This window comes from Dermochelys coriacea, chromosome 3, assembly GCF_009764565.3.
Source record: "Dermochelys coriacea isolate rDerCor1 chromosome 3, rDerCor1.pri.v4, whole genome shotgun sequence".
Lineage (NCBI taxonomy): Eukaryota > Metazoa > Chordata > Testudines > Dermochelyidae > Dermochelys > Dermochelys coriacea.
In genome coordinates this window covers 159,027,243-159,044,510 of record NC_050070.1, presented here as the reverse complement: position 1 = coordinate 159,044,510, position 17,268 = coordinate 159,027,243, and the positions used below count along the sequence as shown (strand labels likewise).

Here is a 17,268-nt window from a genome sequence, read left to right as displayed (position 1 = left end):
TCAATCTGTTTCTTCACTTCAGCAGGTGGGTATTGTAGTTGTAGGAATGCATGATAGAGATCTTGTAGGTGTTTGTCTCTGTCTGAGGGGTTGGAGCAAATGCGGTTATATCGTAGCGCTTGGCTGTAGACAATGGATCGAGTGGTATGATCTGGATGAAAGCTAGAGGCATGTAGGTAGGAATAGCGGTCAGTAGGTTTCCGATATAGGGTGGTGTTTATGTGACCATCGCTTATTAGCACCGTAGTGTCCAGGAAGTGGATCTCTTGTGTGGACTGGTCCAGGCTGAGGTTGATGGTGGGATGGAAATTGTTGAAATCATGGTGGAATTCCTCAAGAGCTTCTTTTCCATGGGTCCAGATGATGAAGATGTCATCAATGTAGTGCAAGTAGAGTAGGGGCATTAGGGGACGAGAGCTGAGGAAGCGTTGTTCTAAGTCAGCCATAAAAATGTTGGCATACTGTGGGGCCATGCGGGTACCCATCGCAGTGCCGCTGATTTGAAGGTATACATTGTCCCCAAATGTGAAATAGTTATGGGTCAGGACAAAGTCACAAAGTTCAGCCACCAGGTTAGCCGTGACAGTATCGGGGATACTGTTCCTGACGGCTTGTAGTCCATCTTTGTGTGGAATGTTGGTGTAGAGGGCTTCTACATCCATAGTGGCTAGGATGGTGTTTTTAGGAAGATCACCAATGGACTGTAGTTTCCTCAGGATTTCCCCATGGTATTTCTCCCCCCCCCCCCCCACACTGTTCCTCTGATATTCTTGTTAACTGCTGGAATTAGCCTACCTTGCTTGTCACCATGAAAGGTTTTCCTCCTTTCCCCCCCCTGCTGCTGGTGATGGCTTATCTTAAGTGATCACTCTCCTTACAGTGTGTATGATAAACCCATTGTTTCATGTTCTCTGTGTGTGTGTATATAAATCTCTCCTCTGCTTTTTCCACCAAATGCATCCGATGAAGTGAGCTGTAGCTCATGAAAGCTTATGCTCTAATAAATTTGTTAGTCTCTAAGGTGCCACGGGTACTCCTTTTCTTTTTGCGAATACAGACTAACACGGCTGCTACTCTGAAACCAAACATTATACACACACACAATACCATTATATATTATACATACTGTCCCATTCATGCTGGACTCAATTCACGTTCTTTACAGAGATCTAAAAGATCCTGATGGAACTAGATTTATAAACAGCAAACATGAAACAGAGTAACTTTATGAAACTGTTCAGCTATTATATTAGAATTGGAAATTTGATCACCTTTTGGCTTTTGTAGTTGCATGACTTTGGGTTGTAACCCAATAAGTTCTCATAAACCATGTAGAGTCAGGGCTGGTCAATATTTGGATGAGAAAGCTCCAGGAAAAACTTGCAAAAAGAAAAGGAGTACTTGTGGCACCTTAGAGACTAACAAATTTATTTGAGCATAAGCTTTCGTGAGCTACAGCTCACTTCATCAGATGCATTTGATGGAAAATACAGTGGGGAGATTTATATACACATACAGAGAACATGAAACAATGGGTTTTATCATACACATTGTAAGGAGAGTGATCACTTAAGATGAGCCATCACTAGCAGTGGGGGGGGAGGAGGAAAACCTTTCATGGTGACAAGCAAGGTAGGCTATTTCCAGCAGTTAACAAGAACATCTGAGGAACAATGGGGGGTCGGGTGGGGGGGAGAAACAACATGGGGAAATAGAAAAGGAGTACTTGTGGCACCTTAGAGACTAACAAATTTATTTGAGCATAAGCTTTCATGAGCTACAAGCTTATGCTCAGATAAATTTGTTAGTCTCTAAGGTGCCACAAGTACTCCTTTTCTTTTTGCGAATACAAACTAACACGGCTGCTACTCTAAAACATGGGGAAATAGTTTTACTTTGTGTAATGACTCATCCATTCCCAGTCTCTATTCAAGCCTAAGTTAATTGTATCCAGTTTGCAAATTAATTCCAGTTCAGCAGTCTCTCGTTGGAGTCTGTTTTCAAGTTTTTTTGTTGAAGGATAGCCACCCTCAGGTCTGTAATCGAGTGATCGGAGAGATTGAAGTGTTCTCCGACTGGTTTTTGAATGTTATAATTCTTGATGTCTGATTTGTGTCCATTTATTTTTTTATGTAGAGACTGTCCAGTTTGACCAATGTACATGGCAGAGGGGCATTGCTGGCACATGATGGCATATATCACATTGGTAGATGCGCAGGTGAACGAGCCTCTGATAGTGTGGCGGATGTGATTAGGCCCTATGATGGTGTCCCCTGAATAGATATGTGGACAGAGTTGGCAACGGGCTTTGTTGCAAGGACAGGTTCCTGGGTTAGTGGTTCTGTTGTGTGGTGTGTGGTTGCTGGTGAGTATTTGCTTCAGATTGGGGGGCTGTTTGTAAGCAAGGACTGGCCTGTCTCCTAAGGTCTGTGAGAGTGATGGGTCGTCTTTCAGGATAGGTTGTAGATCCTTGATGATGCGTTGGGGGCTGATGGCTAGTGGCGTTCTGTTATTTTCTTTGTTGGGCCTGTCCTGTAGTAGGTGACTTCTGGGTACTCTTCTGGCTCTGACAATTTGTTTCTTCACTTCAGCAGGTGGGTACTGTAGTTGTAAGAACGCATGATAGAGATCTTGTAGGTGTTTGTCTCTGTCTGATGGGTTGGAGCAAATGCGGTTATATCGTAGAGCTTGGCTGTAGACAATGGATCATATGGTATGATCTGGATGAAAGCTAGAGGCATGTAGGTAGGAATAGCAGTCAGTAGGTTTTCGATATAGGGTGGTGTTTATGTGACCATCGCGTATTAGCACCGTGGTGTCCAGGAAGTGGATCTCTTGTGTGGACTGGTCCAGGCTGAGGTTGATGGTGGGATGGAAATTGTTGAAATTATGGTGGAATTCCTCAAGGGCTTCTTTTCCATGGGTCCAGATGATGAAGATGTCACCAATGTAGCGCAAGTAGAGTAGGGGCATTAGGGGACGAGAGCTGAGGAAGCGTTGTTCTAAGTCAGCCATAAAAATGTTGGCATACTGTGGGGCCATGTGGGTACCCATCGCAGTGCCGCTGATTTGAAGGTATACATTGTCCCCAAATGTGAAATAGCTATGGGTGAGGACAAAGTCACAAAGTTCAGCCACCAGGTTAGCCGTGACATTATCGGGGATACTGTTCCTGAAGGCTTGTAGTCCATCTTTGTGTGGAATGTTGGTGTAGAGGGCTTCTACTTCCGTAGTGGCCAGGATGGTGTTTTTAGGAAGATCACCAATGGATTGTAGTTTCCTCAGGAAGTCAGTGGTGTCTCGAAGATAGCTGGGAGTGCTGGTAACGTAGGGCCTGAGGAGGGAGTCTACACAGCCAGACAATCCTGCTGTCAGGGTGCCAATGTCTGAGATGATGGGGCGTCCAGGATTTCCAGGTTTATGGATCTTGGGTAGCAGACAGAATACCCCAGGTCGGGGTTCTAGGGATGTGTCTGTGCGGATTTGTTCATGTGCTTTTTCAGGGAGTTTCTTGAGCAAATGTTGTAGTTTCTTTTGGTAACTCTCAGTGGGATCAGAGGGTAATGGCTTGTAGAAAGTGGTGTTGGAGAGCTGCCTAGTAGCCCTTGGACAGGTTGTGGTGTTGTCAATTCATTATATGACACTCTTCTCACTGAGTCAGTACTGAACTAACATGCCAACATGGTGTTAAAGGGTCACTATAGTATTCAGGTGACATCCATCACTCTATTTCAAATCACTAAAGATGTGGTAGCCTTTTTTGCATTTGTAGGGTTTCTGACCCCATTATTTTGTCAAAACTTTAATTGTGATAGTGATAACATGCTACTATGGAAACTACCTCTACCGTTTCAGCTGGATTTTATTCTTCAATTCCTGTCCTAAAACAAAGGTATAATGTACTGACACACAATGGGGTGCTGTCCCAAATATGGCTGTGTTCCAGTAGTAGTTGAAATGATTCCTTTGCACATTTCCTTCTTCTTGCATAAAACAATGCATTAGGGAAGAATTTCTCCCCCACGTCGCCCCCCCTTCCATTTACAAGACTTTTTAAAAAGCTATTTTTCATTTCATCCCACCTTCTACTATCAGCACCAGATCAATAAAGGTCGGGGAAATATCTAGTTTTTATTAGAACTGGAGGTATCCATAGGGACAACAGAGCTATTTCCTGTGGATCCCAGCTGCCTATACTTTCCTGAAATTAGCAGTCATCTCTGCTGTCCTAAAAATCATTTGACCCCCTCCCTTGCACCCCATCTATTTAGACATCAGAATATGTTAAAGCTGGAAACAAGAGCTACCATTGCTCAGGACAACAGAAATCTGCAATGTAGTCTGTTCTTTAACTTTGCTGTGAGAGGGGAAAAGGAAGGTTACTTAACTTTTAGTAATGAGTTCTCTGAGATGTGTGGTCCTATGGGTATTCACCATGGGTGCGTGCGCATATGCTCTATGCACCTGAGACAGGAAGATTCTTTGCTAGCAGTGTCTGTTGGTCCACACTTGTGCCCTGCGCCTCCTTGTGCTCTGAACCCAGGGCATAAGGGGTGGCACTGACGGACCACCTCTTCAGTTCCTATTCTATCACAAATCAACTAGTAAGTATCAAAAGGGGAAGGAAGGCAGGTAGTTTAATACACATTGGGATCACACATCTCAAAGAACTTCAGTTACTATAAGGGAAATAACCTTCCTTTCTTCTTAGAGCACTGGTCCCTATGTGTATTTCACAGTGGGTGGCTCACAAACAGTACTCACTGAGGAGGAGGGTGCGAGGATCCATGCTGAACCACAGATTGTAGGACTGCTGTGCCAAGGACGTATCTGCTGAAGAAGCTTGAACCAGTGCATAATGTCTGGTAAATGTATGCAGTGAGCTCCATATCACTGCTCTACAGATTTCTCTGAGAGGTATTCACTGGAGAGAAGCTATGAAAGTAGTATGTGCTCTATTTGAATGGGTGCTCATATCCTGAGGAAGCGAGGTTTCCATTTGTTCATAAAACAGCAGAATGCAGCCCAAAATCCATTTCCAGAGTCTTTAATCTACTCAGCAATAAAGATGAATATTTTAAAGGGATTTTTAAAGGGTTTCATTCTTTACAGATAGAAAGGGCTCTATGTACACCCAGAGAATGGAGTTTCCTATCCTCCTTGGTAACATGAGGTTTTGAGTAGAATACTGGTAGATGTATGGTGGAATTCAGAGGGAACCTTTGGGATGATCTTGGCGTGCAACTTCAGAGACTTTATCCTTATGAAACCACAAAGGGAGAAAGTCTGCCATAAGTGATGCAAGCTCACCTACTTTCCTGGTGGAGATGATTGCCATCGGGAAGGCCACTTTCTCGGGTAGATGGAGAAGGGAGCAAGAGGCCAAAGGCTCGAAAGTGGATTCATAAGAGCTGACAACACTTGGTTAAGGCCCCAGTACTGGAAGAAAAATTCTGAGAAGACCTTTCAAAAAACCTGGTTGTAGTGTAGGTGATTACGAAGAAGCTGTCTATCAGAGGACGGAATGCGTTAATCACTGCCACATGTACACAAAATAAACTAGTGGATGGGCTGGTGGATAAACTCGTTTACTTCAGCAACAGGAGATATGCCAAGATGGTAGTGATTGCAGAGTACAGCAAAAGTACCTGGTGATGTTCGCACCAGATGGAGAACCTCTTCCATTTGGCAGCATATCATTTTTTTCTAGAAGCCTTTCTGGTGTTAGTGAGAATGGATTGTATTTCTGAGCACAAGCTCTCTAAGCTCACTGCCCATCCAAATACCAGGCTTTGAGGTGGTCAGATGTTGGGTTGAGATGGCTGGTTTTACCTTTGTCTTGAGTCAGAGGGTTCAGCAATGGTTGTAAGCTGATATATGGGTGTGTGGACATCTGGAGGTTGCTAGTGAACCAAAACTGTCTCGGCCACCAAGGTGTCACTAGGATCATTGTTGATTTGTCTTGTTTGATCTTGTTAAGGACCCAAGGTAAGAGGGGAATAGTTGGGAAAGCATACATCAGTGGTTTTGACCATTGTACCAGGAATGCATCCCCTCTAGTATCGTGCACTGGAGCAGTAGAGGAGCAGCAGGTTGGACACTTCTTGTTTACCTGTGATGCAAAGAGGTCCCATTACAGGGACCCCCACTTCTGGAAGAAGTTCTGTAGCATCAACCTGTGAAGCTCCGACTCACGGTCCTTGTAGAAGTGTCTGTTGAGGCTGTCGGCTAAGGTGTTCATTATTCCAGGAAGGTGCACCTCTCAAAGGGTGATCTGGGGTTGGATGCACCAATTCCATAGTCTGACTACCTCTGCACAAATAGGGGTGGACCTCACTGTCCTCTGCTTATTTATGTAGAACCCTGTGGTCATGTTGTCCAACATGACCAGAACATGTTGGGAATGTGCTAAAAACAGATACCTTCTGCAAGCCTCATACCTTCCTTGAAGTTTGAGTAGATTGATGTGTAGCTGGGATTCTTTTTGGGCCCAAAAATTTGGTGCCACTTGGTTTCTCTGTTATGATTGAGATTGGTTTGTCTAAGGTATCTTTGTTCAGAGCATAAACCATGCATAACCACACCTGAAGGCAATGAAGATGAAGCCTTATGTAAGGTGTTATGTATAACAGGTGTCTATGTGAGCTAAAAGGATCCAATAGGAACAAGCTATCAGTCGGAGTTGGGCAGTGAGGTTCCTCATTGCGAGGAACCTGTCCAGAGTTAAATAGCCTTTGGCTGAAGTTGAGTCCAAAGTCACTGCAATAAATTCTGCATGGGTCTCCATTTGCTCTTCTTTTTGGGAAAAAGGAAATATCTCTAATAGAAACCCTTCCCCTTGCGTTGAGGGGCATGAGCTCTATGGCTCCCTTGCTGAAGAAAGTAATCTATCTCCTGTCTGACAAACCTCTCATGAGAGAGGTCCCTGAAGAGGGCTGGGGAGAGGGATTTCATGTAGGGATGGAAAGGAATTCTATTGTGTAGCGGTGAAGATGATCTCTGGGACCCATCTGTCTGGTGTAACATGTTGCTACATTGGAAAGAAGCGGAAGTGGGCATCTGGCGATGTGGAGACTGGCTGGAGCTCTTGAAGCTTCTGTCAAAATGACTTCTTGACGGGGCTGCGCGTGAAAAATGGTGAGTATGTTGTCTGCTGCAGTGTAACTTCTGGTGTTTCCTGGTGGTTTGTAAGTCTGTTGATTGACAAGGAGGTGGAGGAGGGATGCTGACTGTAAGGAGACAGTTTAGAGTACTTCCTTCAATGTGCTGGGGTATAATTCCACAGGGAGAGGAGGGTCATCTGGGAACCTTTGAGAGAGTGTAATGACTCATCCATTTTTTGCTGAACAGAAAGTTACTTCCCAAGGGGAGGTCCTCCACCATAACTTGGACTTCCTTAGAAAACCCTGAGGGGTGAAGCCGAAAGCCCACCTCATGATGACTACTGAAGTCACCATGGTACAGTGTCACACTGAGTAACACTTGCAGGGACAACTGCTATGATCTTTCCCTTATTGAGGAGAGACTGAAATTGGTAGCAATCTTTGAGTGTTCTCGGCTCTCAGTATTGAAGGTACTGGCCCATGCTCCCTGGCAACTCCAGACACACTCACACCAAGGTGCAGAGTCTCACCTGACTTAGAAGCTGTAGGGGAGGCAATCCTCTTCTTAGAGGGACTAGGTGAGGATTTCTCCCACTTCTTATTAGTGTGTTTTTTCTTACACCCTTCTTGTCTGTGCCTGCTAGAGCCTTTAAGTCTGGAGTTGGACGACACGGGACTAAGGTAAACCCGGTCCAGATGGCTAGTAATAGGTGGATCCTGCTGATGTACAGAAGGGTCAGAAGACCCAGAGTTGGGCTGTGGCCTCATGGAGAGCTCCATCAGATGCATCTTAAATCAGAATTTGCAAGAATGTCATGTACGAGGTGGAAATGAACAATAAGTCTTGCACTTGGATGGAATGTGAGCCTCTCCGATGCAGTACAAGCAAGAGGCATGGGGATTACCAATTGGGAAGACCCTGGGGCAGGCCATGCAGGATTTAGGGCATAATAGGTGACCTGAATGGTGGGAATAATGGGGGCAGAACTCCTAATCCCAAAACAGTATCTATCTATTATCTATTGTGACAGGGTCAGGCCAGATGGCTATAGGAGAGTAATAGAAGGCAGATATATTAGCCCCAGACTAAGTAGGTCCCTTTTCCCTGGGTAAGGTAACAGGGAAGGTTCCAGAACAATCAGGAACCTTCTGGAGACAACTAAGACAGGCTGATTAGAACACCTGCAGCCAATCAAGAAGTTGCTAGAATCAATTAATGCAGGCTAATCAGGGCACCTGGGTTTTAAAAAGGAGCTCACAACAGTTTGTGGTGTGCGTGTGAGGAGCTGGGAGCAAGAGGCACTAGGAGCTGAGAGTGAGTACGTGGACTGTTGGAGGACTGAGGTGTACAAGCATCATCAGACACCGGGAGAAAGGTCCTATGGTGAGGATAAAGAAGGTGTTGGGAGGAGGCCATGGGGAAGTAGCCCAGGGAGTTGTACCTGTCGCACAACTGTTCCAGGAGACACTCTAGACAGCTGCATTCCACAGGGCCCTAGGCTGGAACCCGGAGTAGAGGGCAGGCCCGGGTTCCCCCCAAATCCTCCCAACTCCTAGTCAGACACAGGAGTCATCGACCTGGACTGTGGGTTCAGAAAAATGGCCAAGCTGAGGGCTGCCGTGAAGCTCCAAGGTGAGCAAATCTGCCAATAAGTGCAAGACCTACCAAGGTAGAGCAGGAACTTTGTCACACTATCTACACAAAGATAAAAACTATTTACAAGAAAACCTGAGTAGAAGACAGGAATTCTAGGAAAGCTGCGGATACTGTTGGAGTTTCGTCTTGGACCATGAACAGTAGATAGGAACTGGAGAGACGGTTGGTCTGCGCCACCCTTATACTTTTGGTTTGGAGCCCAAGGAGGTGCAGGCATGGACCAAGGGCACTGCTAGTGAAGAATCTTCCAGTCTCATGTATGCATACTCACGGTAAATACCTATAGGCACCAGCACTTGAAGAACACAGCATTAAAGTTGCTGTTCCCTGCCTCTTGCCTTCTCTTTCACTCTTCTGCTCAGCTCCCCCTCTGTGGTCATGGAAGTACAAGATCCCATACACCTGCCTTTCCTCTTTGCATGAACTACACCCTTGAAGTCCTTCTATCTCACTTCCTGCTGTGAGAAAGATTAAGGAAACTGATGGGCCACTGTCTGTTAAGCACTTTGAAATCTTCATCGATGATGGTGCTACATACACTCAAGCTATTATTACTACGGCTATATTATCCAGTTAGATGAACTTGCCTTTACTGATGAATACCATTCAGTGAACCAGGGCCAGCCTCAATGAAAACTGTGCCCTGGGCAAACTTGTATTTTGGTGCCCTCCGTCCTCTCCTACCATCACCCCTGGCTCCTATGGGCTCCCCCTCCTCTGCCATCACCTACCTACACTCCATACGGAATGTCCACAGGAAAGTCCATTCAATGTAGATAGGTGTCTCCCATGGTCCATTGTGAGTTAAGTATCCCTTGATGAGCCACTTACTTTGACTAGTCCCTTCAAGATATGCTGGCTAACTACCTTGCGAGCATTACCCCAGGAGCCAACATTTGAAATACAGGTATAGAGCCAGTACTCATAACTTCAAATACAAAAATGATATATGCATATCAATAGCATAAACATATTCTGCAAATCATAACCTTTTCATAGACATCTTACATGCCACCTTTTGTACAAGATTTGTTGCAAATATATAATAGTGGTTGCAACAATGATCTACATGGTCATGTTTTAATCAGATAATGTCACAATGAGTAACTGCTACAACTAGCAAATTCCTACTCCTAGGCCACTGTCCGCAGAAGTAAGGGTGGCATGGTAAATGGTGTATTGCCACACTTACTTCTGTGCTGTTGCAGTGGCTTGTGGTGTCTGGCCTGCGACTCAAAACAGGCTTCGCGTTGTCGCATGGAGCTGCATCTTGCCAGAGCCCACGGCCCTCCTGCAGCCCCTAACCACTCCTGGCTCACCACAAGCATTTTGACAGGAAGTACCAAGCAGTAATAACAACAATAATAATACGTGTGTGTGTGTGCGTGCGCGCGCATGATAGAGAGCCTGTGTGTGAGCTTGGGGGATTGTGTGACAGAATGTGTGTTGGGGAGTGTGAGACTCTGTGTGTGTGACAATCTGTGTTGGGGGATTGTGAGACAGAGTATATGTGGGTGTGAGAGCCTGTATGTGTGTGTTTTAGGGAAGTTTGAGATACAGTGAGCACACTGTCACTTTAAGTCCCCCCTTGCCCCCCGACTCATGTGGAAATTTTGCTCCTCCTGGACCTGGCCCAGCCGGCCCCCACCGGAGATCAAGTGGCACAAGCAGGGAGGGACCTGGCTCTGCTCCATGCAGTGAGCGGTGTGCTGTGCCGCCAGTGACTGCTCCGGCTGCGCCACTCTGGGCTCCCCAAGGCAGACTCGGAGCCCTCAGCCAACTGGCTGAGGCGTGAGTGAGGGAAGCAGGAGGGGTCATGGAGAAGCCTGCTGGCCCACAGCAGGGGAGCGGCCAGAGAAGAGAGGAATCCAGCCACAGCCAGCCAGGGGAAGCCCGAGCCCCTTGTGGTGCCCCCTATATACAGCGCCCTGGGCGTGGGCACCGTTTGCCTGGCCCTAAGGCTGGCCCTGCAGTGAACATTCAAGGAAAATTGGAAGCTCTCTCAAATGACAATAAAAGCAGGTCTTTGACAAATCACCCTTTCAGAACACATGACGAGGCTTGTGTATACAGTAGCATGGTGACAGATGTTAGCACTGAATAAAACCAGTGCAGATCAGCCTCTGGCCACCTTAAGCTATTGCTCCCGGGCCAGCAGAAAGTGTAAGCACTAGCTGATCTCCAATGAAAAGATGAAAACATCAAACAGGGAAAAATGCTAAAAATTATTAAGCTACAATGGGGCAAATTCTTCTCCCGATTTACAACCCTGCAACTCCAGTTACTTTAATGGGGGTGGAAAGCCAGTGCAGAATTTGACACAAGGAAGAGTAACTGTTCCACCTCATCACATATATTTTTGAAGATGGCTAGCATAGGGTGTGACACCCTGGCACCCCCTTATTCACCATTGTCATAATTAGGATATGTTTTGCACAAGATATGCCTTGCGAGGTATCATTCTAAAAGTCTTGATCTGCAAGACATTAATATCTCGTTGGATTGTATGTGCTATTAGGTATGTGAAGTTATGAAGTTTGGCTAAGTATGTGTTACTGAAACATGTTGTGAGGTTGAAAACACCCACAAGCAGCCTTTCAGGTACAAAGGTAAAAAGGTCAAACAATGTTAACGGCTTGTTGTGGAAATGCACACAAACATAAGGATTACCTCAGGAACTGTGTACAACAGAAACCTCTCAGAGTTAGCACTAGACAATGGGAACTGTTTGACCCAGGTCACAGCAAAAGAGCTTTCCAGCAAGTACAAAGATGATTTAAAAGGGGGAAATGACATCATGATGGTACCTCACTCTCCCAACACCATCACACCTGGAAACACCTGACGCACAAAGACTGAACTGGGGAAGTGACGGTCCCAGACTAAAGGGATTTCTAGTTATGTATGAAAACCTGGGAAACCCAAGCTGCAAAGCAAAGGCAGCTTGTCCCTTAAGAATCTGCCAGCCTGTTTATCACTCAGGGTGAGAATTTGCTAATTCATCTAGTATGTTAAAACCAGTTTGCATTTTTGTTACTTACTAGGTAATCTGCTTCAATCTGTTTGTGATCACTTATAATCAGGTAAAATTAGGGCGGTCAATTAATTGCAATTAACTCGCGATTAACTCAAAAAAATTAATCCCGATTAATCGCACTTATAACAATAGAATACCAATTGAAATTTATTAAATATTTTTGGATGTTTTTCTACATTTTCAATATTGATTTCAATTACAACACAGAATACAAAGTGCACAGTGCTCACTTTATATTATTTTTGATTACAAATATATGCATTGTAAAAATGATAAAAGAAATAGTATTTTTCAATTCATCTCATTCAAGTACTGAAGTGCAAACTCTTTTATTGTGAAAGTGTAACTACAAATGAAGATTTTTTTTGGTTACATAACTACACTCAAAACGAAACAGTATAAAACTTTACAGCCTACAAGTCCACTCAGTCCTACTTCTTATTCTACTAATCGGTAAGACAAACAAGTTTGTTTACATTGACAGGAGATACTGCTGCCTGCTTCTTACTTACAATGTCATCTGAAAGTGAGAACAGGCGTTCGCATGGCACTTTTGTAGCTGGCGTTGCAAGGTATTTACATGCCAGATATGCTAAACATCCGTATGCCCCTTCATGCTTTGGCCACCATTCCAGAGGACATGGTTCCATGCTGATGATGCTCATTTAAAAAAAATATGCATCAATTAAATTTGTGACTGTACTCCTTATGGAGGAAATTGTACATCTCCTTTACCCGCATTCTGCATATATTTCACGTTATATCAGTCTCGGATGATGACCCAGCACATGTTGTCTGTTTTAAGAACACTTTCACTGCAAATTTGACAAAACACAAAGAAGGTACCAATGTAATTTCTAAAGATAGCTACAGCACTTGACCCAAGTTTTAAATATATGAAGGGCCTTCCAAAATCTGAGAGGGATGAGGTGGAGCGTGCTTTTAGAAGTCTTAAAAGAGCAACATGATGTGGAAAATTACAGAACCCAAACCACCAAAAAAGAAAATTAACCTTCTGCTGGTGGCATTTGACTCAGATGATGAAATGAACATCATCAGTCCGCACTGCTTTGGATCGTTATAAGCAGAACCCATCATCAGCATTGTAGCATGTCCTCTGGAATGGTGGATGAAGCATGAAGAGACATATAAATCTTTAGGCATCTGGCACATAAATATCGTGTAAATGCCAGCTACAACAGTGCCATGTTAATGCCTGTTCTTACTTTCAGGTGACATCGTAAATAAGAAGCAAGCAGCAGTATCTCCCGTCAATGTAAACAAACTTGTTTGTCTTACCGATTAGCAGAACAAGAAGTAGGACTGAGTGGACTTTTAGGGTCTAAAGTTTACATTGCTTTATTTTTGAATGCAGTCTTTTTTTACATAATTCTACATTGTAAGTTCAACTTTCATGATAAAGAGATGCACTACAGTACCTGTATGAGGTGACTTAAAAAAATATATTTTTTATTTTTTACAGTGCAAATATTTGTAATCAAAATAAATATAAAGTGAGCACTGTATACTTTGTATTCTGTGTTGTAAGTGAAATTAATATATTTTAAACATTGTAGTAAACATCCAAAATATATTAAAATAAATGGTATTCTATTTTTTTAATCGCGTGATTAAGCGCGACTAATTTTTTTTTTAAATCACTTCACAGCCCTACTAAATCTATCTTTTGTAGCTAATAAACTTATTTTATGTTTTAATCCAAACAGTGTGCATTTGACTAGGTGTCGGGGGATAATCTCAGTTTGGTTACCACAAGTGTGCATGGTCCTCTTCACATTGAGGGAGAGAGGACTGACCAGGTTAAACCCATATACTGGTCAGATTTGACCAAGTAAGATGGTACTGCTCTGGGGTCCTAAACTGGGAGGCTGGTGGTTAGAGAGCCCGCATATAATTGCAGCTGGGGTGTGTCCCTACAAGTGTGAATGCTCATGAAAGTGCAAGCTTGGAGGGCTTTGCAGCTGTCACAGCAGCACAGTGTGAGAGGGAGCCCAGGCTTGTGGGTCAGAGGGCTCAGTGGTACCCCAGATCCAGGTGGCACACTGTGAGAAAACCATCACATAGGGATTTCAGGTTTATTTATTTTCAAGCTATGACACTAGATACACCAATATGTCTCTGATTACAGCCAGAACCCTGCTGTGATGGTGTGGTCTGTAAATGCATCTGAAGCTATTAAGGTGTCTAGAGTTCACAGGTGAGCTGCAAGGATACACTTACCTCTCTCTCTGGTCTTTTCTAACTTGTCTTTCAAGATCATGATCTCTTTCTTGAGGGCAAGCTGTTGGCTCTCTGCATCCCGCAGTTCTTTCTTCAGGATTTGATTTCATTAGCATGTATATTTCTCGTTTTGGATAGTTCCTCTTCATAGAAACACTCTCCTTTTCCAACTCAGCCTTTATTTGGTGAATCTCTTGCTGAGTTCTGTGCTGCCTCACCCCTGGTAAGCGACCAACTTGTCTTTGCTATAAAAGGAACTCTCAAAATAGTTTTCTTGCACTACAGATCACCGCAAACATATGCTTAATAACAACTCAATCTTGATTACATTGTCATGTTTTATAGAGGCACACAGAGAGTATAATTTACACAATAGACTACAGTTAAATATACACATTTATCTCACTGCCATAAAGTCAGTGTCAAAGTAAAGTCAGGACGATACTCCTCTCTTCACCAGTGAGTGTACTCACTTTAATACAGTATAATTTTAAGGTCCTTGTATTATGTGGTTATATTGCCATTTTAATGCAAAAGGCACATTCTGGCATTCATATATATAAATCAGAAAAAGATCACAAGGTTCTATTCTTGTATATCGCAGTCCTGGTTCCCCCTAAATCTTTTGAGTTCACATATCTGGAAGGTTTACAGCATGAAGTTCAAGGTGACATTATGGAGTAGGAGGGTTAAGGTCCTGGTCCAGAGTCCACATATTTTAGTATGTCCTCCTTCGAATCCCGACACACAAGCGCCCGCACTTGAATTCCTAGAACAAGCAATTTGTGGAGGCAGTGCAGAAACTCCAATGCTGGTCAGAGTACCAATGCTAAGTACCATTTTGATTCCATCATTCTGTACCCTTGAGTCAGGAATAGCAAAAAGCACCAGAACATGACCCAGCATATTTCATTTATCATTTTCTATCACAGCATAAAAGCTAAACAGCTAGTACTACTTCATTCTATGTCAGTTTGAGTTCTGGAGAGGCTGTTTGGCAAGATATTCTGCTACTTGAATGCTCCTTAAATATTGCTTAACTTATTTTCGAATTGCAAGAGGTTAGTCCTGCACCCATTGAAGTCAATGGAAGTTTTGCCGCCTGATTAGTGTGGCAGCAGAGATCAGGCTCAAATCAGGTGGGGCTTATGTGTGACTGGCACTATTAATAATCTTCTGCTATTTAACATTAAAAACCAACACTCATTTTTAGCACAAGAGTACTTTTTAAAATAAAACATGTACTAATTATCTTTTTAAAACCCCCTGAAAACTGTTTTCTTATTTTTTAAATATATAAAAGAAAAAAATATTTAATAAAGCAACTGTGGAAGTGCAATTATACTGGAGACCTATTATTTAGAGTGACTGAAACTGGCCTATGCACCCGAGGTGTTTGGGTACCTGGTTATAACCACACTTTGTATCATGCACTATTACAATATTCTCAGTTAGAATCATAGCTTGACTTTTGTATCTTTACTTCTGCTGATGCTTAAACAGAATTTGCTAGCTTGATGCTGCGCAAGAAAGTCCAGATGATGTTGAATACAAGGACTGCTGGAGACCTCCTCTAGAAAAAATGAGCTTTGCAACTAGTGTCAGCATGGGAATGCAGAATCCCTGAGCTGTGCAGTTCCAGTTTATAGAATTACAAGATTTTATCTAACTCAGGCCACAGCAAAACAAAAATGATTTATTGTGATGTTCTAGCTACATGGGGACATCTCAGGAAAGTTAATCTGAATTCACAAAATATGTTCATTTAAAGTGGATTAGTTATAACAGCATTAAACCCCTGTATCGTCACTCTTACTCAGAATTAAAGTGGCTTAATTTGGTTTGATTAATTCATTTGTCAAATTCTCCACTTCTAGTTATTCAGAGTAACGTCCTGGATATCCCTGTGTAGACAAGCCTTATGGGTGAAATCATGCCTATAGCACGTGGAGCTTTTCTGGGGAATGGGGAAGTGGTCCTGCTTAAACATGCCTCAGGGTAATCTGATGTAGAAGAAAGGGGAGACACACTGCTAGGCAAAAGTCAATAACCATTTAACTGCTTTGGTGCTGCTTAACACTGCTAATTTAACTTCAGGGCAGCCAACTAGATATGGCAGGTAACTGCTCCTCCACTGCAACCTCATGTACCAGGTCCATAAATTTTTTTTTTACTGTAATTTCAGTGATATACTGAGCACCAAAACAACACTCGGCCCACAGCACAGGTGCTGTTGTGAAAGACAAAGTAGAGTGTGAACAATACGTATGTAAGCAGAGTCTGAATGAGCTCTCCCCTGACATCTAGTGATGAGCTGTGGAAGAGGACTTCAGGAGGCTGAGTCTCATTTGCATGCGACACCCCACTTGCCTAGTGCTCAGCATGATAGGATGCTTGCCCAAATGGTCACTTTGGCTGGTATTGAATTCTCAGTCTTCTTGTTATTGGGGCAGTAGTAATACAGGGCTGTTATCTTGTGTGAATTCAGGGCAGCAGAACTGTTACTGGCATTTCTGATTGAGGGACTCACCCTCAACTAACGGCACTCGCTAGGCAGGGGGACCATGGGTTCCAAAACCTAGTGAGTTGAGAGAGGGTGGGGACAGGTACTTGTACTTGGTGTTGTGGGCCTTTGCCTAAGGATCCCAGACACTATTTGACCCTTCCTCGTCTCCCTGTGTAATAACAGAGCTAATTTAGACTGAATTGAGAGTCTTGTTCACACAGCAGAGCTGAAATCACTGAGACTCATAGACTTTAAGGTCAGAAGGGACAATTATGGTCATCTAGTTGACCTCTTGCACAACGAAGACCACAGAATCTCACCCACCACCACTCCTGCGATAAACTTTAACTGTGTCTGAGCTACCTGAAGTCCTCAAATCATGGTGTAAAGACTTCAAGATGCAGAGAATCCTCCAGCAAATGATCCATGCCCCACGCTGCCAGGGGAAGGTTGAAAACCCCCAGGGCCTTTGCCAATCTGCCCTGGAGGAAAATTCCTTCCTGACCCCCAATTATGGTGATCAGCTGAAACCGTGAGCATGTGGGCAAGGCTCACCACCCAGATATCCAGGAAGAATTCTCTGTAGTAACTCAGATCCCACCCCATCTAACATCCCATCACAGGCCGTTGGGTCTATTTACCACTAACAGTCAAAGATCAATTTATTGCCAAAATCATTTTATCCCATCATACCATCTTCTCATAAACTTATCAAGCTTAATCT

General features: G+C 43.7%; 1 protein-coding gene across 1 annotated transcript in view; it reads right to left on the bottom strand.

Moving 5' to 3' along the window:
- The window catches only part of CDC42BPA (CDC42 binding protein kinase alpha), a 328,701-nt gene that overhangs the window by 86,452 nt on the left and 224,981 nt on the right, over nt 1–17,268 (bottom strand). Inside the window, 1 exon segment of the mRNA XM_043511659.1 lies at nt 14,039–14,283. Coding sequence (XP_043367594.1) covers nt 14,039–14,283 — 245 coding nt within the window.